General features: G+C 42.4%; 1 protein-coding gene across 1 annotated transcript in view; it reads left to right on the top strand.

Moving 5' to 3' along the window:
• Positions 1 to 25,526, top strand: part of MTMR10 (myotubularin related protein 10) — a 47,796-nt gene that overhangs the window by 8,699 nt on the left and 13,571 nt on the right. Inside the window, exons 3-9 of the mRNA XM_063142150.1 lie at positions 7,475 to 7,611; positions 9,668 to 9,740; positions 10,791 to 10,933; positions 17,910 to 18,000; positions 20,958 to 21,120; positions 22,176 to 22,263; positions 23,960 to 24,048. Of these exons, the coding sequence (XP_062998220.1) occupies positions 7,475 to 7,611; positions 9,668 to 9,740; positions 10,791 to 10,933; positions 17,910 to 18,000; positions 20,958 to 21,120; positions 22,176 to 22,263; positions 23,960 to 24,048 (784 nt within the window). The remainder of the gene's footprint in view (positions 1 to 7,474; positions 7,612 to 9,667; positions 9,741 to 10,790; positions 10,934 to 17,909; positions 18,001 to 20,957; positions 21,121 to 22,175; positions 22,264 to 23,959; positions 24,049 to 25,526) is intronic.

Raw genomic sequence — 25,526 nt, 5'->3', positions numbered from 1 at the left:
CTCAACCCGTCGCATTCTGCACTTGGGGTGTTTGTGGCAAAAGTGTCCGTTTGTATCCCCCCCACTCAATCTCTCTTACAATTAATGTGGTGATTCTAACCCAGGCTGCCTTCATAATAGCATCTAATGCACTACTTAACTGTAGTATTTACTGTGCAACATATGCCTATTTTGGGTTTCATTTGCATATGCCACGCAGTAAATTGCTCTCTAGAGCCTTTTAAACTAAATTTCAATACTGGCTTAAAACGTTTTGCATTCAGCGTCTAATGTGAATGCATCCAAATACAGCAAAATCTCTCTGCCAGAGGAGGAAAAAGAGAGCTGGAACGTCCTCTTCTGCTCTGCACTTCGCCTCCTCTGCCTGCCTCTCCTCTGTTCAATAAGATGCTGCTACAAGTTTCATTTGTTTGTTTTCCCCAGAAATACCATCTTAGCTTCAGGTTTATGTGAAGAAGGTTTTTAATTCTTAAACCCAATATGCCCCTACCCTTTCCTGGCAGAAACTAAAATGGCATGATCAGCAGGAGCTTACTGTCCTCTGAGTTGGAATTACTGTCCTCATTATGTGGAATATTTGAAAGAAATAGATATTGTTAACTTGAAGCTCAGAGGCAGAACTCCTGCTCTGCATACAGATTCAATCCCTAACATCTCCAGGATGGGCAGGGAAAACTGCTGCCTGAAAACTTGGACTGTCACTGCCAGCCAGTGTCGACAGTATTGGGCTAGATCAACCAATGGTCTGACTAGGTATAAGGTTACGTGTGAACCAAGCCAATTTTTTAAATTTACTTATTTATTATTTATTTATTTATTACATTTTTATACCGCCCAATAGCCAAAGCTCTCTGGGTGGTTCACAAAAATTAAAACCATCATAAAACAACCAACAGTCTAAAAACACAAATACAAAATACAGTATAAAAAGCACAACCAGGATAAAACCACGCAGCAGAAATTGATATAAGATTAAAATACAGAGTTAAAACAGTAAGATTTAAATTTAAGTTAAAATTAAGTGTTAAAATACTGAGTGAACAAAAAGGTCTTCAGCTGGCGACGAAAGGAGTACTATGTAGGTGCCAGGCGGACCTCTCTGGGGAGCTCGTTCCACAACCGGGGAGAAAGCCCTCCTCCTAGTACCTCCTGCCTCACTTCCTTTGGCAGGGGCTCACGGAGAAGGACCCCTGTGGGTGATCTCAAGGTCCGGGCAGGTACATATGGAAGGAGGCGGTCCTTCAAATAACTTGGCCCCAAACCGTTTAGGGCTTTGAATGTTAGTACCAGCACTTTGAATCGGGCTGGACCTGGACTGGCAGCCAGTGAAGTTGTAAAAGGACTGGCAGTATGTCAGTGTTGCTACTTAACAATGCTCTGTACTCCCATAGAGTTGAATAAGATGGGCTGAAGCATTTGGTCTATATAGTTTAGAAAATTGGCTTAAGGTGCTTTGATATGAAGCATTGTGTAAATTAAAGTCATTATTTCTCATCTTTTGTTAGCTTTGCCTCTTCCATTCCTCTTCCTCCTTTTTGTGCTTGGGTTTGTTTACTGCTCCTTTGTCTTCTTACACTGTCAAAATCTCAATGGTAGTACTAAATAATGGAAGAGTAAATTCCTGTGCCTTCAGCTTTGAACTCAAATACTGAGATTTGAAGTTGGGCTGATGTAATCCTGCAACTTTTTTGTTGTTGTATTGCTTAGAATTTAAGCCTTGCATGGATTTTATATTTTTAAAAAGTTGGGGCAGTGAATGAATGTCAAATTTAGAATGCTTATCTCCCCCTCTTCCTCTCTAATAATATTGGAATATTGCGTATACAATTTATATTATGAGACCATTTCTTAATAAAGACATTATAATACTTGACAATTATATAAGAATCTTGAGGTGCCCAAAGCACACATTGACCTGGCTTGGATGACTGCAGGGCTGAAAGAACCCATTGTGGGTTCTTTCACCACCCCTGCTCATACTTGGTTGTGCAACGGTGATATACATAATTACTCTGCGATGCAGTGCACAGAGGAGATGGCTTATAACCCACCTACAATCCATAATGTGCAATAGAGGTTGTGGGATGGGTGAGAAGCTAACTCCACCACACTGCGCACAGCATTCTTAAGTCATGGCAACCCATGTTCAATCGTGGGAAATTATGCAGATCATGGTTGCACCACTGTCACGCACGGGAGTGTGGAAAGAACCCACGCTGGGTTCTTTTGCCGCCTCCCAGTTGTCTGAACGTGGCCATCTTTGTGTGGTCCAGTTAGAGATTGCAGAATTTTTGAAATGTATTCAGGTCCTGTAACCTCATCATAAAGATCTGAGCATTGGAGAACCAGTATCAACAGCTCAGTTCCCTTCCTTCCTTTTTCTAAAAAGTAAGGATCCATCTTGAATGAGCTAAAATGTGTTTTTGATATGCAAATGAGATCCACAACAGGTGGTCTGGCAGAAGACAAAGCAAAGCCTCTTACGTCTGCTTAAGAGGAAATTAGTTCATTTGCTTTATCTGGGTTGGGATTGTAGTAGTGGTTATTGACTGATTGGCGTAGTAGCAGTAGTAAAATGTTGTTCGTTACAATCGCTATGGCTGACTTTCAGATTGCACACATGGAACTTCAGATGTATAAAGCCTTCTTGCCTCATGGACAAGCATTCAGCATACAAGAGACTTGGCAAAAATAACAGTAAATTGTAGTAACATTCTTTCCCTTGCTAAGGGCATGATGGAAACTTCCTCACATTTGTAACATTCTACCCTTTACATACTTGTAACTTTCTAACAGAACCTGCATACAACTTTTTTGAAGATAGGTAAAACTAGAGCAGATTAAATTAAGCTTTGGAATGGTACAAATCACTGAATTATCTGAGAATGCCCGTGCTTACATGCTGGATGTTATATTCCTCTTCCTGCATTGTCCAATAATTTGATCACTACACTTCATTATAAAAGTGTCTCATACTGAGCATTTCCCAGTGTCATTAGCCATCAGTTCCTGCTTCTTAAGTATTAATTCACAGGGAAGAATATTGAATAAAATCTGAACAGGTGGCAACAGTTAACAAAGCAGCATGCAATTACTTCTAGATCGCTTGTGGGGCCACTAACACATTGTCAGAGCTCATGAAAATTCCCTAAAAGGATTTGCAGAAAGCACTTCATGAGCTTACAAGTAGAATCTTCTCCAAATGGTGTTTTTCCCTTTTGAACTTCAAAATAGCTACTGAAGATGCAGAACAGAAGACTCATTTAGAAGTGGATTAGAGGAAATTTACATTTAAATGCTCAGTGCATGCTAATAAACCCATTCTGTTTTAATATTCAGCTCTTGGTGAGGACTTGTTTAACTAAATATGTTAGGGGACATAATCTGGTTTGATGAATTCAATTCATTTTCCATTTAATAATTTGGTTTCTTAGTGTTGGCAGATATGTGTGAATTACCAAGATCTGCATCCACCAAACTGTACTATAAATTGCTGCTACTGCTATATAAATGTGGTAGGTGCTGGTGGATTTTGAGGATTTCACCCAGAGAGAGGTGTTGTATAGTGCAGGGGATAAGGTCATGAGCCTGTGCTGGAAGTTTCTTCTTAAATCTGTCCACTCTCTAGGTGGACTTAGCAAATTGGTATTTCTAAGTCTCTTCCTCCACCACCAAGTCTGTATTGTGGAGATAATAGTATGGGCCTACTATACAGGGCGATTGTTTCCGATTGCTGAATAATGTCTTGAAGCACCCTTGTGAAAAACACTATATAAATGTGAAGGGAACAGTCCTAAAGCCTTGACTGTAGCTGGAGAGATTTAAGAACATGTGTACCGCTTCCAATAAAAAGGACGAAACTTAAAGGTGTTATTTTGGCTGGGATGTGTCCATATTAATTTTAATCAAATGATTCATTGTAGAGGAAGCATGGCTTTATCTTTCATTATAGAACTGTTTTGAAATTTCTTGTGCTGGAGAAGGCATGGTTCAGCATTCCCCAACCTGCTGCCATCCAGGTATTTGGACTACAATGCCCATAATTCCTGACCATTGGCTAGGATGACTGTGGCTGATGAGAGTTGTAGCCCAAAATATCTGGAGGGCGTCAGGGAAGGCTGGAGTGGATTATAGTATGGGGCAGTGGGGACGTATGTAGCAGTTTGCTTTGGGCTTTCAATGCATGAAGATCGTCCAGGTTGGGAAATGCAGAGCAGCTTTTCTTAGTCAAAGATTATGATGTTTTACAGTAAATGTAAGCACATGTTTAGAAGCACAGATATTATCAATATGAAAGATGAGTCAGTATGAGCAAGATAGGCCTAAAACTCACAACAAAGAAGAACATCATGATGATGATGATGATGATGATGATGATATATTTATTTATTTCTTACCCCCCTCTCCCTTTGGATCGAGGTGAGGAACAACATTAGAACAGGAATCAATGCATCTTAAAAATTCTTGATCTAACATTGATCTGGTTAGGCCTGCCGGAAAAGGCTAGTCTTTAAAGCTGCCATAAAATCACACAGAGAGTTAATTTTACGAATCTCCTCTGGCAGGCCATTCCACAATTTGGGGGTGACAGAAGAAAAGGTCCTCTGGGAAACTGATGTCAGCCTGATGTTAGTTGACTGAAGTAAGTTCACCCCAGAGGACCTGAGTGTGTGGGGCGGACTGTATGGGAGAAGGTGATCCCGCAGGTAGCCTGGACCCAAACCATTTAGGGCTTTAAAGGTAATGACCAACACTTTGTACTTTGCCCGGAAACTAATTGGCAGCCAGTGGAGTGATTTTAATGTTGGGGTAATATGCTAACCCCTAGATAAGGTTTCGAGAAGGTGTTTCAAATTCAAACCATGTTGGAAGCATCTATGAAACTGTGTTTCACTTTTCTTGTTGCATTGCTCTCTGGTGTTAGTGCGGTTGCCCCTTTTGGTCGCATATTAAGTAGACAAATTCCACTGCAGTGATTTAGGTAGACGTTAATTTTGTTGGCAACTTACTCCACAAAACGTTAAATATAGAACCCTAAAACATGAGGCCAAAATGCAACATGGCAAAAGGAATCTTCAGCCAGCCGAGGCTTGTTATTGCTCACATTCATCTGCACTGCCCACTGCAAAACGGATGAATTAAGTTTGAAAAGGTGCCTTGTTCTGTTGGTATAAATAAATAGTACAGTATTTAAGTAGTTTCAGTGCTCGATACGTGAAGTAACTTTCAATGTTATGCCTTCACTCTTGAGTAAATGGAGAGCTTTGTCCCACTATTTCTGGTGACTGTCAGAGTGTTAAGAAAGCATAGGATTTATATATCTGCAGTTTGCTCTTTGATTTCAACCCCAGGAGCGCATGACAAATGCCAGGCTCTTTCGCTGGCATTGTCATTTTTACAGCCATCTGGAGACCTGGTTCAGCACATTCCTCCCATCTGTACTAGTTGCTTTTTTTTTATTCAACAGGTGTTTAAATTCAGCCTCAAATCTGAGAGAGAAACAGAGAAAAGATCTAGTACATATTGAAAATATTATTTTTTAAAAAACACACACACACAGCAACTTTAAACAGCAGACATAAATCTTGACTTGGGTGAAAACCCAGGTGATAGGGCAGATTGTCTGGTTTATAAGTGATCTTGGAAGAGAATTCATGAGAAATATATTTGGAGTAATGGCGAAAGTGTCATGAGTTGAGACCACCACTGTGTTACGAGGTGTCAGCTAGCCAAGTTTTCTCGAGCACCTTTTAAGCAGCTCCCTTCAAAACCCCTGCCTCTTGCATGTGCTTTTGTAATAACAGCATCTGAATTGTAACTCGAATTTGAGAGCGTATTTGTGACAGTGATATTAGTTCTTCAGATTCTAAATTGGATATAATCTTCCGGTTGGAATAGTATGTATGCATATACGTGTCTTCGTAATAATGCTGTGGGTTGTTTTCTAGCTCTTGGCAGCCTCCGTTCAATCTACTTTCTTGCCTCTTGCATCTGCCCTTCGCCTGTTCTAGTCACACTCAAGTGACTACCGTTCTGCGCTTGGAACAGCTTGTCCCTGCAGAACGGAAAGAGAAGGGAACAACACCGTGGCTAAATTTAGAATAAACGTTATAGTGTGCAAATACCTGTAAATAGCTTTGCTGCTGCTTACCTTTTTCCTATTGGAGTGAGGCTCCTAAATTGTGTATTTGACCAATATTAAGCAAGGTTGTGGTTTTGTTTGGGTGGTTCTTGCAAGTCAAGTTCTCACTTGCAGGATTGGACTGGGGGGCGGAGGAGGAGGAGGAGGAGGAGGAGAGGTGGCCTGTATTCACCTCGCTTTACGTTTCACGCATAGAATCATAGAATCATAGAATAGCAGAGTTGGAAGGGGTCTACAAGTACATCAAGTCCAACCCCCTGCTCAATGCAGGAATCCACCCTAAAGTGGATTCCTAACATGAGTCGAAGGATTCCTAACATGAGTCGAAGGCTATCTTAAACCAAGCTTAGAAATGAGGGGGTGATGGTCATCCTCCCCACTGGCCAGTTTTCTACTGCTCTGCAGAATAATGAATCCAGACACCCTCACTTGTTCCTCCCACTTTCTCATGGGGTGGGTGTGGGTGGAGAGGGAGAGCAGGCCTAGCAGCCATTATTCATTAGCCTAGCAGGAACCACTACTGTTCCATCTGCATCCTCTGTTGTGGTGCATTGTTAAAAAATGATTCTACCTTTGCATTTCTAAACAAATCTGATCATGTGCTCTTTGAAATTGCCACCTGCTAAATGTTTAAGGTTCACACTTCTTCACTTAAAAGTTTTTAGAAACTTCCTGTGCTCGAAAATGTGCCTGCAAGTAATGCATCTGGCCATTGACAAGGAGTTGAAAGGCTGGATGGGGTGAATGAAAGAGCAAATGTTTGGGATAAGAAACTCTCTTTAGGGTGTGGGTGTTAGTAATTGTAACCCATCCTGGAAACTTTGAATTGAAAGGTGGTGTGGAAATGTTTTAAATAAACAAACTCTGCTGCATGAGAAGGACACAGTCTAAAATATTTGGAGGGCACTTAGCATAGAGAAGAAAGGAATTGTTTGTTGCAACTGAAGATATATCACTTGAAATTCAGATTTTTAGATGTCAGATCTGAATAAATATTTCAGATCTCTAGACATGTTTTTGCGTTAGATACTTAGCTTCCATATAGCTTTGCATCCTTCCAGATGGGAACTCCCTGGTGAATAGATTCTGTTTAGTACTTGCTTTTCTCACTTCTCCACACCCACCCCATGACACGAGCAATAAATTCACTAAAACATGGCCTCCTCAAGAAGTGTCTTCTGTTGCCCAATGCATGTTTTGTTTTGTTTTTTTGTTTTGCAAATAAAGTTTCTAAAATCACAGGTTTATGGATGAATATTTTCTCTCTTGGCGGGCAGCTGAAATTAAAGGAGCACACATTCATTGACCTAAACAACTTTCCCCCTTTTTAAGGTGAAATTGTTGTGAATGAAGTGAACTTTGTGAGGAAATGCATTGCAACAGATACAAGCCAGTATGATCTGTGGGGCAAGCTGGTTTGCAGCAACTTCAAGATATCCTTCATTACGGATGATCCCATGCCACTTCAGGTCAGTTGGTGTCTATTCCTACGGAGTGCCACGACGGGGATAGAATTCTCTTTAGCAGTACTGATTCCTACGCAGGACTATATATCTATTGTGGAGATCCATGTACTCATGACTCACAGGCCGTGTTTTTAGAGTTGTTGTTGTTTTCCTTCTACTATGACATCCCTCTCCTGTAGCCAGGACGCTAGAAATTCTAGGACCATCTGCATGTAACAGGGTGAGATCTTTTATTTTCCTGACCCACTCCACTGTCCGTATCTTGAACCATAATGCCTTGGCTGAAGGTTACTTGATTTTTATGTGTGTGGGATAACTACACAAGAGTCAGTGCACTCCAGATTCAACCCTTTAACACAGTTCCATCAGACCAACCGGATGTAATCAGCTGTCATGTGCTTTACTGGGTTTCTCAGGCTGCTGCATTCACAGCTGTTCATTTGCAACTTTTCTGAAGCCCTGTTGTGCTAAATTGTGGATGGGTATAATTGCTAGGGCCTGTCCCCATTGTAGTGGATAGAGTGTCAGATTTCCAGGCAGATCCAGGTTCATATGCCTATCTAATAATGAAGCTTACACGGTGATCTTGAGCGAGTTGTAATTTAATCTTTTGTGTTAATATACATTTTAGGGTTGTTGTGATAAAACAAAATAGCCCCATGTATGTCAACTTGAGGAAGAATGGCATAAAAATGTGATGAATGAACTCCAGGAGAACCCTGATTCCTATCAGGGGGTCCGAACCACAAGTGTGGAAGTGGGACACCTCTCTGAATCACGTTGGATGGTGTTCTTATAGCCTGGGCTAGCAGGTGCCATGTAATAGTTTGCTTTCCAACACTAGGGGAATAACACATTGACACAGAAAGCAGAACCAGGTTCGAAGTTCCTAAATAGATAAGTATAAACAATTTTTTTTGTCAGGGTCTCATTAGAAAAGGATATCCCGTTTCGTTGAACTTCATCAGATGCTGCCATGGAATGACAAAGTTCTTCCTTCATATACTGCAAAAATCTTAAAACGTATCCCCATATAAGGGTTCATGCAACCAAACACATTAATACATGAACAATGAAGAAAACATAAACATGCTGGATTAAAAACAACAACCAGCAACAATTTCAAAAACTAAAATAATGTGCCTTTAAAATATTTCTTAAAAACAGAAACTATATTCAACAGTTTTATTATAAGGCAGCAACCAAAAGAACTATCAGCTGTCTGAAAGCTATGGTCATCTTAAGCGCCTTCTCAGATGTTTCTTAGTTCACTCCAGTAATGATCACTCTAAAAGCCAGACATAAGGCAATAGTCCAAGAACCCTTTAAGCTCATTTGAAACAGATAGTCTCACCTTAAAGCTTGTAGATAATCCTGTCTGCTGGCTTCTATTCAACCTTGGTGGGTGAGTTTCTCTACTACAAATGAGTGCCCTTAAAAACCGTCCCCTTAAAGCAGGAGTAGGTCACTTGTGGCCATCCAGATGTTTTGCCCTACAATTCCCATCATTACTTAGCCTTAAAAAAACCACTAGTCTCGTAGAGCAGCCTTCCCCAACCTGTTGCCCTGCAGATGTTTTGGACTACAACTCCCAGCAATCCTCCATGCTGGCTGAGGCTGATGGGAGTTGCAATCTGGAGGGCAGGACATCTGGAGGGCACCAGGCTGGAGAGGCTGCTGGAGAGGTACTGTCAGTGATGCCCTTGCAAAACATTAGATGGAATATAAAGAATTAAATGTAAACAATGCTTTATAAAAACAGCCAAACACTGATTCTATAAATTAGATTTAATAATCAAAACTGTAAATCTTAAAGTTTGATTCCAACTCCCATCAGCCTCAGCCAGCATGATGGCCCACAGGTTCCCCACCCCTGCTTTACTAATTGTTTAGCTACATATTATACAGAGTGGTGATAATAACTTCTTTAATCCTTAGCCTTCAAGATAATTATATCTGACTATGCAAAGCATAGCTCAGACTTCAGCTACAAAATTATTAGGCTAAAATAAAGCATGAGTCATAGGATCTAACATGAGCTTTATCTCCTGTGTTTCAGAAGTTCCAATACAGAAACCTTCTCTTGGGAGAACATGATGTTGCACTAACATGCATTGAACAGATAGTCACAGGTACGTATCAAGCACTTGGGTGTGGTAGGTAACATGTTTGTGGTTTTGGTGCATTTATCTTTAGTAGATGAAAACAGAAGAGTCAGGATTGTCTTTGGGAATCTGTCTTGTGCCTGTGAAAATATGTCTGCTGGTTCAAAAGGTCTGCAGTCTGGTCAGGTGCATTCAGTAGGATTTACTCCCATGTAAACTGGGAACAGGATTGCATTATAAGGCTACAGTTGTGTGCCCTCTTACCTGACCCTGAGCACTATTCAGTTCACTGGGACTGTCTTCTGAGGAAGCATCCCTAGAATCAACATGTAAGTATGCTGTTAATGCAAACCCTTAAGAGATTTGCAAAAGCCACTTCTATGCCCCAGGCTGGAAATGCCGCTAGCTCCTGCCAATGGACTAGCAGTAGTGAGATTTTGGTTAAATGAATCTGAAATAGGAAGCATTTGTAGCCCTGGACGACAAGAACACATAGCAAGGGGTGTGTCTTCAGGTATGCATAGTCAACTCTTGGGCTGGTAGACCCAAATTATGGCTCTCCACCAGTAGCTCTGAATCATTTCAGGTAGAATTATAGAGCTAGAGAATTGTCCTAATCCAAACCTTGCCTGAAGGCAAGGTTATCCAAAGTGCACCTCTCCAAATGCACCTTTATAATCCTGGTTCCAATGGGACACAGGCAGATTGAGGTGCACTAGCCGGAGAGATGGATTAGTGAGAGCCAGTGCATTCAGCGGTAGGAAACCCAGATCCCTGCTCAGCTGTGAAGCTCTCTGGATCCATCTCCAGCAGAACAAATAAGAATTTCTCAGCCTAATCTACATCCCAGGCCTGTCATGAAGCTAAATGCAGCTCTGAACCCCTGGTAGGAAGAAGTGGGTACAGCTCAGTAATATAGTAAAGGTGTTAATGAACTCGTCATATAACTGCTTCGTTGTTCAGTAAATGTTACTAGGATTGTCTTCAGCCTTCATAACCTGATGGTGTTTTGCATGCTGTGTTCTTTTTAAAAATGTACAAGTTTATCTCCATTTTTTCCTTATCTCTTTCCTGCAGTAAATGACACAAAGAGGAAACAGAAAGTTCTGGGCCCTAACCAAAAACTCAAATTTAATCCAACGGAATTAATCATTTACTGCAAAGACTTTCGTATTGTCCGATTTCGTTTTGATGAAGCAGGACCAGAAAGTGCAAAAAAGGTATTCCAGCAGGTCTAGTTTTTGTCTTGAATGCGTACAGTTTCAGGACTTCACTAGTTGGGGAAAGTTCATACTTAGGAAATTGATTTTGCTATCTTTAGAATAAAAAGCTAATAATTAAATAGCATTTCATTATATCTTAGAACTTAGACCGGTTGCTTTCATTGTTGTTTCACCTATGGGTCAGCTGTTTAATTTACCACCATAAATATTGGTACTGTGGTGGGGCCTCAACATTTGAATTTCAGAACTGAGGTGACAGACAGTGCTAAAATCTGGAGAGATACTTGAAAGGAGAATGAGAACATAATGTATTGTACCTAGGCCTAGTTCTCATTGTGATGGTAAACTTGTGCTTGGGCTTTATCACTTGTTCCTGGCAGGTGTCCCTCCACGTGCAATTTTGGGGAGAAGCTAAGCTAGACGCCTTCTCCCTTGTGCCAGTTTTATGTGGAGGGAATTTTAAAGGGGACCATCATCCCATCCTCCAGCTTATTTATTTATTTATTAAATTTATATACTGCCCCATAGCCAAAGCTCTCTGGGCGGTTTACAAAAGTTAAAAACAGTGAACATCAAAAAGTATACAAAATTTAAAACCATCAAGAATATAAAAACAACAGTATCCATTTAAAAACAACAGTTTTGGGGTCCATTAAAGAACAAACAAACTTAGCATATGTTGTTAAATGCTGTTAAATGCCTGGGAGAAGAGAAACGTCTCGACCTGGCGCCAAAAAGATAACAATGTTGGCGCCAGGTGAGCCTCATCAGGGAGATTTATTTATTACATTTATATACCGCCTCCATAGCTAGAGCTCTCTGGGCGGTTTACAGAGCTCTCTGGGCGGATCATTCCATAATTGGGGGCCACCACAGAAAAGGCCCTCTCCCTTGTTGCCATCCTCCCAGCTTTCCTCGGAGTAGGCACACATAGGAGGACCTTAGATGTTGAGAGCAGTGTATGGGTAGGTTCATGTCAGGAGAGGTGTTCCGTCAGTTCCTTGCCTGCACAATCCATACACAGGGTTTTCGCCTTGGTGAGAACTGGGCCATAATCTCCCAATCCCCCTTCCCCTTTATACAAGTGGCTTGTAAAATGGAAATTGTAACTTTTAGTACAAGGTAATACTGAGGATGATTAAGGGCTCAGTTGTTTTAACCATATATGAACCAAATTGTACCAGATGCATACCAAATGTACATGGAGCATCTAATTAAGTGGCGGCCATCTTGCTTAGCGCTTTTTTAAAAAATGTAGGAAAATCTAAACATGGATTTCCCACAACTAGTTTGACCCTAAGGGGCAATCTCAGAGCGTTGACTGCAGTTAGGGACTCACAGTTTCTGAACCTAGGCATAAATACATCAGAAACTCTTAATGGTTTATTTTAAATCCCACAAGACAGGAATCAAATTGTGTATTAAAATAAGACAGTAGAGATTCCGTTGATGCTGGAATTGGAAATGGTTAGTCCCAGTGGTACTCAAAGGTTAGGACGTGAAAATTCACACGTCGCTCCTGGAAACTTGGAGTCAAGAGTTTTCTCTGGCAGATGCTTCGCATTCTGCACTTGTTTAAAAAACTGCCGGATGAATGTTCGGGGTTGGTTAAAGAGAGAACAAGAAGGCCATTCAGTGTGGCATAGACCAATATATTTGCCATCTTGGTTTTAAATTTGTCATGTAGCCGTAGGTTGAAGCGAAAGCTTTTTTTTATAATTATCTTCAGGTGGAAACTGTAAATAACATCCTGAAACTGAGACAGCAGCTGAGGCAATCTTCTCTTGGATGTGCTTTCTTGGAACTAGAATAAGTGGTTTTTAAAAATGAAATGCTTAACGTATTGGAGATGGTCTCTGTGTGCAAGAACAAAGAGACGTTTGAGTGTTTTCTTCGCATTAATGGAATCGACTGCTTGCATTGCTTTATTGCTTTATCATTTCTTGCTAACAGGTGTGTGTGTGTGTGTGTGTGTGTGTGTGTGTTGAGGATTAGAGACCACAGATGTGGCGACTAGTTCTTTTATTACCGTTCTTGGTTGAATTGGATCACGTTGTGTGTGTTTTTTACACTTACTACTGACTTTGCTGCAATCTCTGCCCTGCTGCTTTCAGTGTGGTATTTCCCTCCAAGCATTTTCTGCCTTGAGAAGTAAAATCCTTCCCTCATTTCCTCCTAGAAGGGGAAGAAGCCCCTTGGCACTTCTCTTTTGCAAAAGAACTCTTCACAGGGTTTTGGAGCTATTTACTACTGTGCTCTTCTGAATTCTCGCAGTTATTGTCAATCTTCCTTAAGCCTTTTCCCCCTTCTGCTGGTGTGGCAAAAGATTCATGCCACAGTCCTTGTGGGGGACGTAAGAGACAAGCGAATAGAGCAGCCATTGCATTCTTCCTACATCTTTCCCTGTGCCACAGGGAAGAATCCCCAGCAGTTGTTGCCAAGGCAGAGTTCCTGTTCCTCTGTTAATACACAAAGGCGTTCTGTGTAGCAGAGCTGACAGCGGCCTCCTAGTCTGGTGCCCTTAATGTCGAAGCTGGTGCATCTAGTAGTATATTCTCAGAACAACAGACTATGCAGCAGCGGGGTTTTTGCAGTCTTCCCCAACTCCCTTTCTGCATCCCTTTTACTCAACTGTAAGTTAGAACATGTGGATGTTAAGGCCGGTTTATGTATTTGGTAGTGAATTATGTATTTTTGCTTTTTAAAGGAATCTCTTGTCATACTTAACATAACAGGAAACATGAGTCCACAACATAATGAATGGAAAAACTTGCAATTCCAGTGGATGAGTCCCACTTCTAACTTTACCTGACTGATCTGAGCGCAGGCATATCCTAGGCGTTGACTTGGCTTGATAAGGAGCTGGTGACTAAATAGGGGAACTCTATTTTGTTGCCTTGTTGCTTTGAGTTTGTTAGCCATCTGTTTTTGCTGTCAAACCCAATCTGAAAAGTCTCCAAAGGAGGAAGAGTCAGGTGGGTGTGAGAGGAAGTGGCAGGAGGGGAAGCTGAGTGTAAGTGGAGGCCATGGAAGAACTTAAGTCAGCAGCCTTGAAGTAAACGAAGTATTTTTAAAGTAGAAACTGGGGAAGTTATTCTCTCAGCCTGATGGTGCAAGTGAAATGCTTGAACTTTAGCAAAGGAGTAAGAGTTAATGTAATATAAGACGGGTATGTAAAATGGATCAGTACTAGTTTTAAGCTGTTGTTTATCCTCTGCAGTTTTAATTTCCCTCTGTGTGTGTATGCCAGGATTTCTGTTTTTAAGAGCGAGGTTATTTAGTAGCTCAGTGCAAATGTTATGCATACTCTCCGGAAGCTGCGATGGTCTTGGCAGCAGCCATTTCTTCAGCAGCTACGCTTTGTCTGAAAAACTGTGCCAATCCCAGTTGGGGTGCTCTTTAAATAAATAGGGTTTCATACATAGGGTACTCTTGATCTCCTTCCATCCGCAGATGCAAGCACAGCTGGGGCACAGGTCCATCCCTCCTCCCTCACTTTGTCTCAGAGAAGGAGAAACAGGAATAAGCTTCGCATCCCAGCATCTGTGCTTAGAAGAAAAGCTGGGTAGGAGGGCAGTTAGTGGCAGTTTGATTTGGTCAAATCATGTCTTCACTTTTTTGTGGAGGGGCATAGAGGGTGGCCCCTTTAAAAAAACAAACAAACAGAACCCTGATTGTCAATATAATGCATTAAGGAGCATTACTGGGGAGAGTTATGACTTACATTTTTTTGGTTTTGGATCCAAAGTGCCCTGTGTGGGGGCAGAAGCCACTTCGGTCCATGCACGGAGCGTGTGTGTGTGTGTGTGTGTGTGTGTGTGTGTGTGTGTACACCCATCCATCCATTGCATCACCTGTGCTGCTTTGCACACCATTCCAAAGGGTCCCCCAATCCCCAGGAGTGGCTTTTCCGTGGGGGGGTGGGGGTGGAGGCTGCCAGGCTCTAGAGGCAGAGGTTGGAGGTTCTTTCTTTCTTTCTTTCTTTCTTTCTTTCTTTCTTTCTTTTTTTAAGCATTTTTATTCCGCCCTTCAGCCAAAAAGGCTCTCAAGGCGACATTTCTTGACAGTCCCTGCCCACGGGCTTAAAATCTAAAAAAACATGACACAAAAGGAAAGGGGATTGAGAGGGGGGAGGAGGAGGAGGGGGGAAAGCAAAGCAAATTCAGACACTACATTCTTAGTTGCAAAAGTTCAGCAGTGACAGTTGGTAGCAGGAGGGAGGGGGCTCTCAGCTGGAGCTGGACCCAGGCACGATGGAGAGGTGCCTGGCTGCTGCTTCCTCCCCCACTGATGGCCTCTGCAGAGACAGTTACGTTCTTTGGATCTAAGACATACTTACTCATTGTATCTACGAAAAAGGCTGCCTGCAAAAGGATGGCAGGTACTATGGCACATAACTTCCTACTGCCTAGCACAGTCTTCCCTGTCCTGGTGTTGTCCTGGGAGTTGTGGTCAACACATCTGCAGATCACCAGGTTGGAGAAGTCTGGCTTAGCAGCACCATAAAACGACGTGGTGTGGAGAACTGAAACATCGCTTTGATGGTCAATACAACAAGGAAATGGCACCTGCTTTTAGGGGGAAGGGGGCTTTTTGTCTGTGTGAAAACAAACCCCAGTTCTGCACTTAAGAACATAAGTGCCATGCTGGATCAGACCACGGGTCCATCTAGTCCAGCACTCTGTTCATACAGTGGCCAACCAGCCGTCAGCCAGGGACCAACAAGCAGGACATCTGTCAGGGATGCTTTAGAGTGGATTCCTGCATTGAGCAGGGAGTTGGACTCGATGGTCTTGTAGCCCCCTTCCAACTCTGCTATTCTATGATATGGTGCAACAGCACTGTCCCACCCATGTTCCCCAGCAACTGGTGCACACAGGCTTACTGCCTTGGATACCGGAAGTAGCAGACAACCATCAAGGCTAGTAGCCATTGATAGCCTTTGCTTCCTTGTTCCATCCTGACCCAGTTTCAAGAGAGCAAGAATAGAAAGCCAAGGGGTGTGTGGCTTGACTCAAGCATCTTAACAGTTTTCCTCATTACGCTATAAGCATGATTGAGGGGAGGAAAATGCTTAATTAGAGAAATGTTTTCTCATGGTGGACAGAAAAATGTTGACCTTTATCCTTTTCCATGGCATTCCACGTAGTTCAAGGCATTTGCAATCTGGCATTAAGAAACGGCTTCATTAAAAATCCTTGACAATGGAACTACTATGTGGAGTTGCTTTTTTAGGCGTAAATAAGCAAATAAATCGGGCTTTAAAAGTGAAGTACATCAGACTTTCCAGGTCCACATTAAACAAAAAGCAAAGTAGCCTTGTTGCCCAAAAGAGAAATTACAAAATCCGCATGAGGTTAATACTGGTTTCTTTTGTCACAAATTCCACATGGCCATTGTTTTCAACAGAATGTTGATTTCTGAGGGTTGTTTCTCAGCCAATGCGCACAGAACATGCACCACATTTAGGATTTGATGTTGCCAAGATGCTTTGAAATGCTGCAGAATAAAAGTGTGCCTTTGGGGTATTTAGTCCAGGATGCAATTTGGGTATCTTCCAAGAATTCTGCCCTACAGACTAGTGGCAAGGCCTTTGTAAAACACAGCCTCAGCTGCTTGCTTCTCTCATGCCTCATGGAATCATAGAATAGCAGAGTTGGAAGGGGCCTACAAGGCCATCGAGTCCAACCCCCTGCTCAATGCAAAGTCTCACCTCTTTTGCATAGGCCTCCAGTTTAGTGAAGTTGGAGATCTGACTTGAGAAACTCTCTTGGCTAAAACCCACGGAATCCAAATAACCACGCAAGTAGTTCTCCGCACCCAAGGTGGGTTTGGGCTTGTGCTTTCTCAGACAGCCCCTCCCTTCTGCTTCATGGCAGGCCGCTTTTGGTAAAGGACGGAGTGTCAAAAGGAGTACAGCTTATGGCACGTGTGTGTGCTGTTCATTGGACACGCCAGAGCTCTTTGGATCCTGGTCATTATCAAAAGAACATGAGAAAAAGAGGCTACTAGCTCTGGTGCTAAGAAATGTCAACAGAAATTTCTTTATTTTGATCTGAAATACAATTTTTTAAAAATGTTCAAAACAACTTTCAACCAAACTTGTACAACGCTCAACGTTTTGGATCTGGAGATCCTTCGTCAGGAGCTGTACAACTAAATAAATTACTTTTCAAAGTAATTATAAATTTAAAACCTTCTAGATATTTTTCACAAAACCACAGTGGTGTTCATTCTGCCTCCATCAGCAGTCAAACTGTTCTTTCAGATGGAGACAGAATGAACACCACTGTGGGTTTGTAAAAAATATCTAGAATATTTTTAATTTATAATTACTTCAAAAAGTAATTTATTTCGTTGTTCAGCTCCTGATGAAGTATCTCCATATCCAAAACGTTGAGCATTGTACAAGTTTGATTGAAAGTTGTTTTGAACATTTTTAAATTTTTATATTTCGGATCAAAATAAAGAAATTTCTTTTAACCTTTCTTAGCACTAGAGCTAGTAGCCTCTTTTTCTCATAGTCTTTTTGTGGTGCTTTTTCCCTCTTTTTCCTCAAACGTTATCAATAGAAGCCCAAATGGGGTGGTGATACTTAGCGCTCAAGCTGTTACATCTCATACCCTATTATTGGACAGAGACTCATGGAACCAGTGTGGTGTAGTGGCTAAGGTGTTGGACCGAGAATCAGGAGATCCGGGTTCTAGTCCCCACTCGGCCGTGGAAACCCACTGGGTGACTTTGGGCCAGCCACAGACTCTCAGCCCAACCCACCTCACAGGGTGGTTGTTGTGAGGATAAAATGGAGAGGAGGCTTATGTACGTCGCCTTGGGGTTCCTTGGAAGAAAAAGGGCAGGATATAAATGTAATAAATAAATAATAAATAAATGCAGCGTGGTAATTTCTTCTGAATGGTGATGGGAGAGATCCATTTTACAGATCCCTTATTTTTCCTTCCCCCCCCCCATTCAGGTGTGCCTTGCAATAGCACATTACTCCCAGCCAGCAGATCTACAGCTCCTCTTTGCATTTGAATATGTGGGCAAGAAATACCATAATCCAGGTAACTGAGATAACTCACATTTTCACATGAAGAGGCATTTTAAGTTAGAGCAGGGGTTGCCAGCTTCTGTGAGTGCTCTTTTTGATGACGACGAGAAGTTTGCTTTGGACGGTGCCAGAATGATTTGCACTGCATTCATGGGCCTCTACTTAATTATTATAAGTACATTTTAAAAGTTCTTCATATACTCCTCAGATTGGTAAAACCTGATTCAGAAAGCGTTTGAGGCCCATGAGGCCCGCCTTGGTCCCATAAATTCCCTCTATGTCTCAATTCAGTGGCTACCTGGCCATGCCCCTTCACCTGCCCTTCTCTTGGCAGTCAGTTTCTCTTCTGGTGGCATTGCAGGAGGGTTTGTGCCACTGGGGACACACCACGCCTCCTTTTCCTAGAGGCTTGCTAGGCAGTCCAAGGCTTTCGCCACGCAGGCCCTTGGCTGTCCCTGCTGAGTTGGAGCACACCCTCTCTGCTCAAGGTCAGTCTCCCACTGAACCTTGTCAGTTAGGTAAGCTTGCAAAAGATGCCTTCTGGACCCGGTTTTTCTAGTGTGATGTTAGAAAGCCATTGGGTGTGGGAATCGCCTCACTCCAACCATTCCCAACTTCGGGCCTTCAGTTTTACTGTTGGTCTCTACAAGTGAAGCCACCTGAAGATCAGACAGTTATTCTTACTCTTTGCATCAGAAACGGATACTGTAGAACAGGGGAGAACATTCCTGTCCCGTCTCCTGCTGCCATTCGCAAATGATTTACATGAACCTGGGCTTTTATTCCTATATTAATTTGGCATTTTATAAGCTGAGGCTTCAATGCCGCCATGTGTCTATCATGAGGCAAGGTGAGGTGGCTGATCTCAGACAGTCTGGGTGCTGTTAAGGCAGCACAGAGGGTGATGGGCAGATCTGACTTTGGGGACACAACCCACTGGGAAGTCCTCCTGTGCAAGCCCTATTGAAATGAATAGGACCTGCGCAAGAGCCTTTCATTTCAGTGGGGCTTTTGCAGGACAACTTCCTATTGCATTTTGCGACACGTTAGTCAGTGTGTGCTAGGTGCCGCCCGGCTCCTCCTCCTCAGGCACCAAATGTCTTCTGTAGGCTCTGTTCTTACGAGTGCAGATTGGAGGTGTCATGGGCTTGTGGGTCCCAGAGCTAGGGCTTGAAGGCAAATGCCTCAGCAAAGCTGCTGAAGCTAAGCTGGTCTGGTTCCCATCAGTGATTGGATGGGGCACAATTTGGGGACCTTGCATATCCTGCCTTGCGTTCCACAGAAGGAAGGTGGAATATAAATGCAATAAACCAATTCAGCGTGCAAAGACTTATTAGTATGTAGAAGCTTCTCATTGCTGGTGTCTAATCATATGCAAGCTTACAAAGATGCTGCTGAAATAATAATAACAACAACATTCATTTCAGTGCTATACTGTCCAATAGCCTACATTCTCTGGATGGTTCACACAAGCTATACAACACTGTAACAAAACATAGTCTAATTGTTGAGCATACAAAATTTAAAATAATTTAAATAGCTAAAAACAAATTGTAGCTAGCTTGGTATCTCCATGGACCATTTTCTGAGCTCCTCTGCTTACGTATTAAAATGCTTAGGAAGCGGAGAGGAAATATAACTAAATTATTTTGAATCTCATTTTAATTTCATCTGGGAAATATTTAATTTATTTATTTATTTATTTATTTATTACATTTTTATACCGCCCAATAGCCGAAGCTCTCTGGGCGGTTCACAAAAATTAAAATCATCATAAAACAACCAACAAGTTAAAAATACAAATACAAAATACAATATAAAAAGCACAACCAGGATAAAACCACGCAGCAAAATTGATATAAGGTTAAAATACAGAGTTAAAACAGTATAATTTAAATTTAAGTTAAAATTAAGTGTTAAAATACTGAGTGAATAAAAAGGTCTTCAGCTGGCGACGAAAGGAGTACAGTGTAGGCGCCAGGCGGACCTCTCTGGGGAGCTCATTCCACAACCGGGGTGCCACAGCGGAGAAAGCCCTCCTCCTAGTAGCCACCTGCCTCACTTCCTTTGGCAGGGGCTCACGGAGAAGGGCCCCTGTAGATGATCTTAAGGTCCGGGTAGGTACATATGGGAGGAGGCGTTCCTTCAAATAACCTGGCCCCAAACCGTTTAGGGCTTTAAATGTCAATACCAGCACTTTGAATCGGGCCCGGACCTGGACTGGCAGCCAATGAAGTTGTAAAAGGACTGGCGTAATGTGATCTCGCCGGCCAGTCCCTGTTAGTAAACGGGCTGCCCTGTTTTGTACCAGCTGAAGCTTCCGGACCGTTTTCAAAGGCAGCCCCACGTATAACGCATTGCAGTAATCCAAACGAGAGGTTATCAGAGCTATTAAGTGTATTTCCTATTGAATTCTGCCTTTCCCTGTCAGGTTTACAAATAAGCCATCTGCATGAATGGCTGGCGTCAATTGACGGTTTACGTCTACATGCATGAAGAAGCCTCGCTAGAAATGCAACGGTTCCCTTCTCATTGGTGTTTGCCATTCTGAGAGCCTCGTGATTGCAGTCTCCGCGCCATGCGGGCTGAGCCCTGGGTGGATTTCCCCCTTCCCTTGCGTTAACACAGGCATTCTTAAACATTGTGTAGTGTATCGTAGTAGCAGATACATATGACAATTAAATTGGTGTATGGTAGTGTCAAAGCAGCACTTACAGCTCATTCTACCATCCTGTGCAAGTTCATGTTAGTTAAAACGAGGCTGGATACAAAACGGAAAATAACTCACTTGCCTTGCATTTACACTTTCGGAGACGTTTCAGCCCCCACTAAATTGCATTTGAAAGATTACTGAGCAGTTTATGTGAAGCAGCGTTAAAGATTGATAGTTCTCCATGCTTCTTGTAAAATACTGTTCTTCTGTGTATTTGCAAGATACGACTGGGATTGTCTGTATTCGCTTCCTTTTAGCAAAACAAGTGAACGGAATAGACCCTGGAGGAGGTGGCGGAGGGAGTGGCCAGCAGACCCCCCTGTTTGAAACATATTCAGACTGGGATAGAGAGATCAAGAGAACAGGGGCATCAGAATGGCGCGTGTGTTCAGTCAATGAAGGCTACATGATCTCTACCTGGTAAGCTTGCTCTTTTAACCAAGAAACCACCTGGGGGGCGGGAAACAGAGTTGGAACTTGAAATGTACAGAGATATCCGATTTCTCTGAGCCACTCACTTCAAAGAGGTTGGCTGGCAAAACTTTGATGCTTTTATGAGAAGAAAGCTGATTCAGATGGCAGCTGACACCTCTTAAAAGTTCTATTAAACAAAAAAGAATGTTAGCGCTGCACTTTATATCTCTAAAAGAAAAGTTCAGGGTAATTTGTGTTTAAATATTTCTGCATTTGATCTTTCAACCTAGAAGGAAGGAAAACGCTGAAGCTTTGATTCATGTATTTGACTTGAAATGCTTTATTTGACTTCAGAAATGCAAAGACAGTATTTTAAAAAAAGACACTTGAGAGGCAGTGTGGTGTAATGGATAGAGTGTTGGACTCTGTGCTCTAGATCAAAGTTCTAGTCCCCACTTGGCCGGTTGCTGATTAACGTACCTCACAGTGTGGTTGTGAGAATAACATAGGAAGGGGAAGACCGTGTAAACTGCCTTGGGTTCCTTGTATTTATTTATTACATTTTTATACAACCCAACAGCCAAAGCTCTCTGGGCAGTTCATAAAAACCAAAACCACAATAAAACTACCAACAGGTTAAAAACACAAATACAAAATACAGTATCAAAAGCACAACCAGGATAAAACCACGCAGCAAAATTGTTATAAGATTAAAATACAGAGTTAGAACAGTAAAATTTAAATTTAAGTTAAAATTAAGTGTTAAAATACTGAGAGAATAAAAAGGTCTTCAGCTGGCGACGAAAAGACTACAGTGTAGGCGCCAGGCGGACCTCTCTGGGGAGCTCATTCCACAGCTGGGGTGCCACAGCGGAGAAGGCCCTCCTCCTAGTAGCCACCTGCCTCACTTCCTTTGGCAGGGGCTCACGGAGAAGGGCCCCTGTGGATGATCTTACGGTCCGGGCAGGTACATATGGGAGGAGGAAAAGGGGGGTATAAATGTAGCAGTACACTTCATCTCACACGGAGCTGTCACGTATGTGTTCTGTCTTGTCCCCAAGTCTTCCAGAATACTTCGTAGTGCCATCATCCTTGGCAGATCAAGATCTAAAGCACTACTCCTACTTCTTCACTGGGAGACGAATGCCAGTAAGTGTGAATCTGATGTGGTCGCTTATTGCTCTTATTTATTTATTTATTATTATTATTATTATTATTATTATTATTATTTATTTATTTATTTATTTATTTATATAGCACCATCAATGTACATGGTGCTGTACAGATTACACAGTAAATAGCAAGACCCTGCCGCATAGGCTTACAATCTAATAAATACAAATATTTATTTGTAACATTTATATACTGCTGAATATAATAGAATCTCTCAGCCATTCACAACATTGAAATGCAATATTAAAAAACAGCATTAAAACACTTCAACCACAGGAAAAGAGCAGTAAAATGAAGTGGCGTAGATGATTTATTTAAGGCCCTGGGAAGGCCCAGGTGAACAAGTGTAACTTCAGGAGGCGTTTGAATGATACCACATTTTCTGCCTCCCGAACTACATGAAGGAGGGTTTTTCCAAATGGTGGGTGCTGCTACAGAGAAGGCCCTGCCATCTTCTCTTGTATCGCTACTGGAATGCACTGTCTCCTATAAGAGGGCAAGTCTGTAGCTTGCACCAACACTTCTCACCCAAGCCACTGACATACAGTTTAGCAGGCTATTTGTTTATACTCAGTCATACAACAGTGCAAGGGGACTGCTTGTTTCTGTGCTGCAAGTTGGTCCCAACCCTTCCTTTAGGATATAACAGGGAGGAAGGTATAAGAAAAGCCCTGCTGGATAAAGCCAAGGGCCCAGTCTCCTGTTCCCATCAGTGCCCATGAGGGCATGAAGGCAGCAGCCTTTTCCTGCTTATGCTTTCTATCAACTCATTCAAAGTACACTGCAGCTGAACATGGGGTTTTCATTTAGCCATCATGGCTGGCCGATTTCAGTGGATTCCTCCCCCTTTAACCTCATCTAAAGCTTGTGGGATTCTCATGGCACTGAATTCCACAGTTTAATGATGCATTGTGTGAAGTGTTTCATTTTTTGTCTGTACCGAACCTCCTTCCCAGCAGTTTCATTGGGCAACTCTGATAGTTAGTGCTAGGCTAACTAACCCCCTACATCCACAAACTTTTGTGGGTCTATTCATCCCCCATGTGGTTAGAGGGGGATGTTTAGCTGATTCCAAGGCAAGCAGGCAGATTTTTTAGAAATTGAGGGTGGAGGCTGCGGCGGCTTACTTTAGTCTGGAAAAAGTGGCCAGGTTTCTTCCTCTTAAAAAAATAAAACCAGTGACGAGGCTTGCTGCAGCCTCCCTGCCATGTTTCCTGGATCAAAACGCTTGTGGGAAGGAACCTCATTCTCATGGGCATCATGATCCAGGAAATGCAGCCAGGAGGCTTGCCACTGCTTTGTTAAAAAAAAGAAAAAGGAAAAAGAGGTGGAAGAGTGGTAGCAAAAGAGGTAGAGGCCATTTCAAAGACTGAAAGAGTAGAGTCGTGGGGGCAGGAGGGACACACAGCAAACGGTTCTAGGATACGTGAGCCCCTGTGAAGGCCATGCTGAAAGCTGAGTTTGCTTTTTGGAGCATCCACATCTACAGCCAACAGCCTATGAACCTATTCTCCGTAGCCATAAAAATAACCAACTTGTTATATTCAAGACGTCTCTGGTTCCCAGGACGCTACTTGCTTTTTGAATGCACCCAGCCCTTTATGTAACTTGTATCTTGCCTGTTAAAATGTGCCTTGCGTTCCTCATACCAAGGATTCTCCCTCTCTCCTAGATGTGGTGTTGGAATCATTCCAACGGAAGTGCTCTTGTGAGGGTGGCCAACGTCAAGGATCCACTGCAGCAGCGCAAAATAGACCAACGGTAAAGACTGTAGTGTTCTCATGGGCGGTCGGCGGTCCTGTATAGGATACATCTCATATTTAAACTGTCCTTCGATGTTGTGTCCTGTTTTACTTCAAGCAGAGGACAAATATGAAGACTAAGAATGGTGCAATTCAGCCTTGCCCAACCTGCTGCCCCCTCCAGATGTGTTGGACATCAGTGTCCATCATCCACAGCGAGAAGGCACCAGGTTGGGGAATGCTGGTGTGATTTATTTATTTATTTATTTATTAGACTTATATACCGCCCCATAGCCGAAGCTCTCTGGGCGGATTACAAAAGTTAAAAACAGTGAACATTAAAAAGTATACAAAATTTTAATTCATCAAAAACATAAAAACAACTTATAAAAACAACGGTATCCATTTAAAAACAACAGTTCTGGGGTCCATTGTTAAATGTTGTTAAATGCCTGGGAGAAGGGAAAAGTCTTGACCTGGCGCCGAAAAGATAACAACGTTGGTGCCAGGCGAGCCTCATCGGGGATTATTACATTTCATGTATACATTAACTTAGACTGTTTTGCATCATCCGGTCTTAATAGAGATGCCAGCAAAAGCTTTAGCAGGCTTCACTTATTAGCAGCTGTTTGTAGTCTTTTCACAGAATCCGAATTCAGCACCCAAGAAGCTCAGTATTAAGTTCTGCTAAATGGTTTTCCATAAAGATGCTCAATTTGCATGATTCAATTTGATCCTGACTTTAGAGATTTTGCAAAATATGGGATGTCTTGGTGGGAAAGAGTTGTAGGAACAGCTAGGAAACATGTGAAGGAGAACGTGAGAGCCAGTGTGGTGTAGTGGCTAGAGTGTCGGACTGGGAGTCGGGAGATCCGGGTTCTAGTCCCCACTCGGCCATGGAAACCCACTGGGTGACTTTGGGCCAGTCATAGACTCTCAGCCCAACCCATCTCACAGGGTTGTTGTTGTGAGGATAAAGTGGAGAGGAGGAAGATTATATATGCCGCCTTGGGTTCCTTGCAGGAAAAAAGGCGGGATATAAATGCAATAATAAATAAATAAATAAATAAATAAATAAATAAACGTGACTGGTGACGTTTAGGTAAATGCTCAGGGGGAGGCACAGAAGCCCTTTCACCAAATGCTGGGACCTTTGGCAAATGTTTTGTGTAGCTTTTACAACCCCCCTTTCTGAGAACTAGTACCGCTTTCAGGTGGTGGTTGTTTAAAAATCCTGTGAACTTCAGGATTCTTCATTAGGGTTCAGGTTCAGATTTTCCATGTGAAATTCAGTTGACGCATTAGGTGAATATGAGTTAGTTGAGCTAGGCGACTCAAAATAGTGATAACTTCAGAGGCCAGTTGAGGGATGTGATCTGTCATTCTGTCTTTGTTTTGTTTTTTAAAGGCACGTGCCCCTAAATGCATTATACGACACTGCTTTGCCCCAGGAATTGTGCAGAGCAGCAGTTTCTGTTTCGACGCCCAACCCAGCCC

The sequence above is a fragment of the Elgaria multicarinata genome, chromosome 16 (genome assembly GCF_023053635.1).
Source record: "Elgaria multicarinata webbii isolate HBS135686 ecotype San Diego chromosome 16, rElgMul1.1.pri, whole genome shotgun sequence".
Taxonomy (NCBI): domain Eukaryota; kingdom Metazoa; phylum Chordata; class Lepidosauria; order Squamata; family Anguidae; genus Elgaria; species Elgaria multicarinata.
This window is presented reverse-complemented; position numbering and strand designations above follow the sequence as displayed.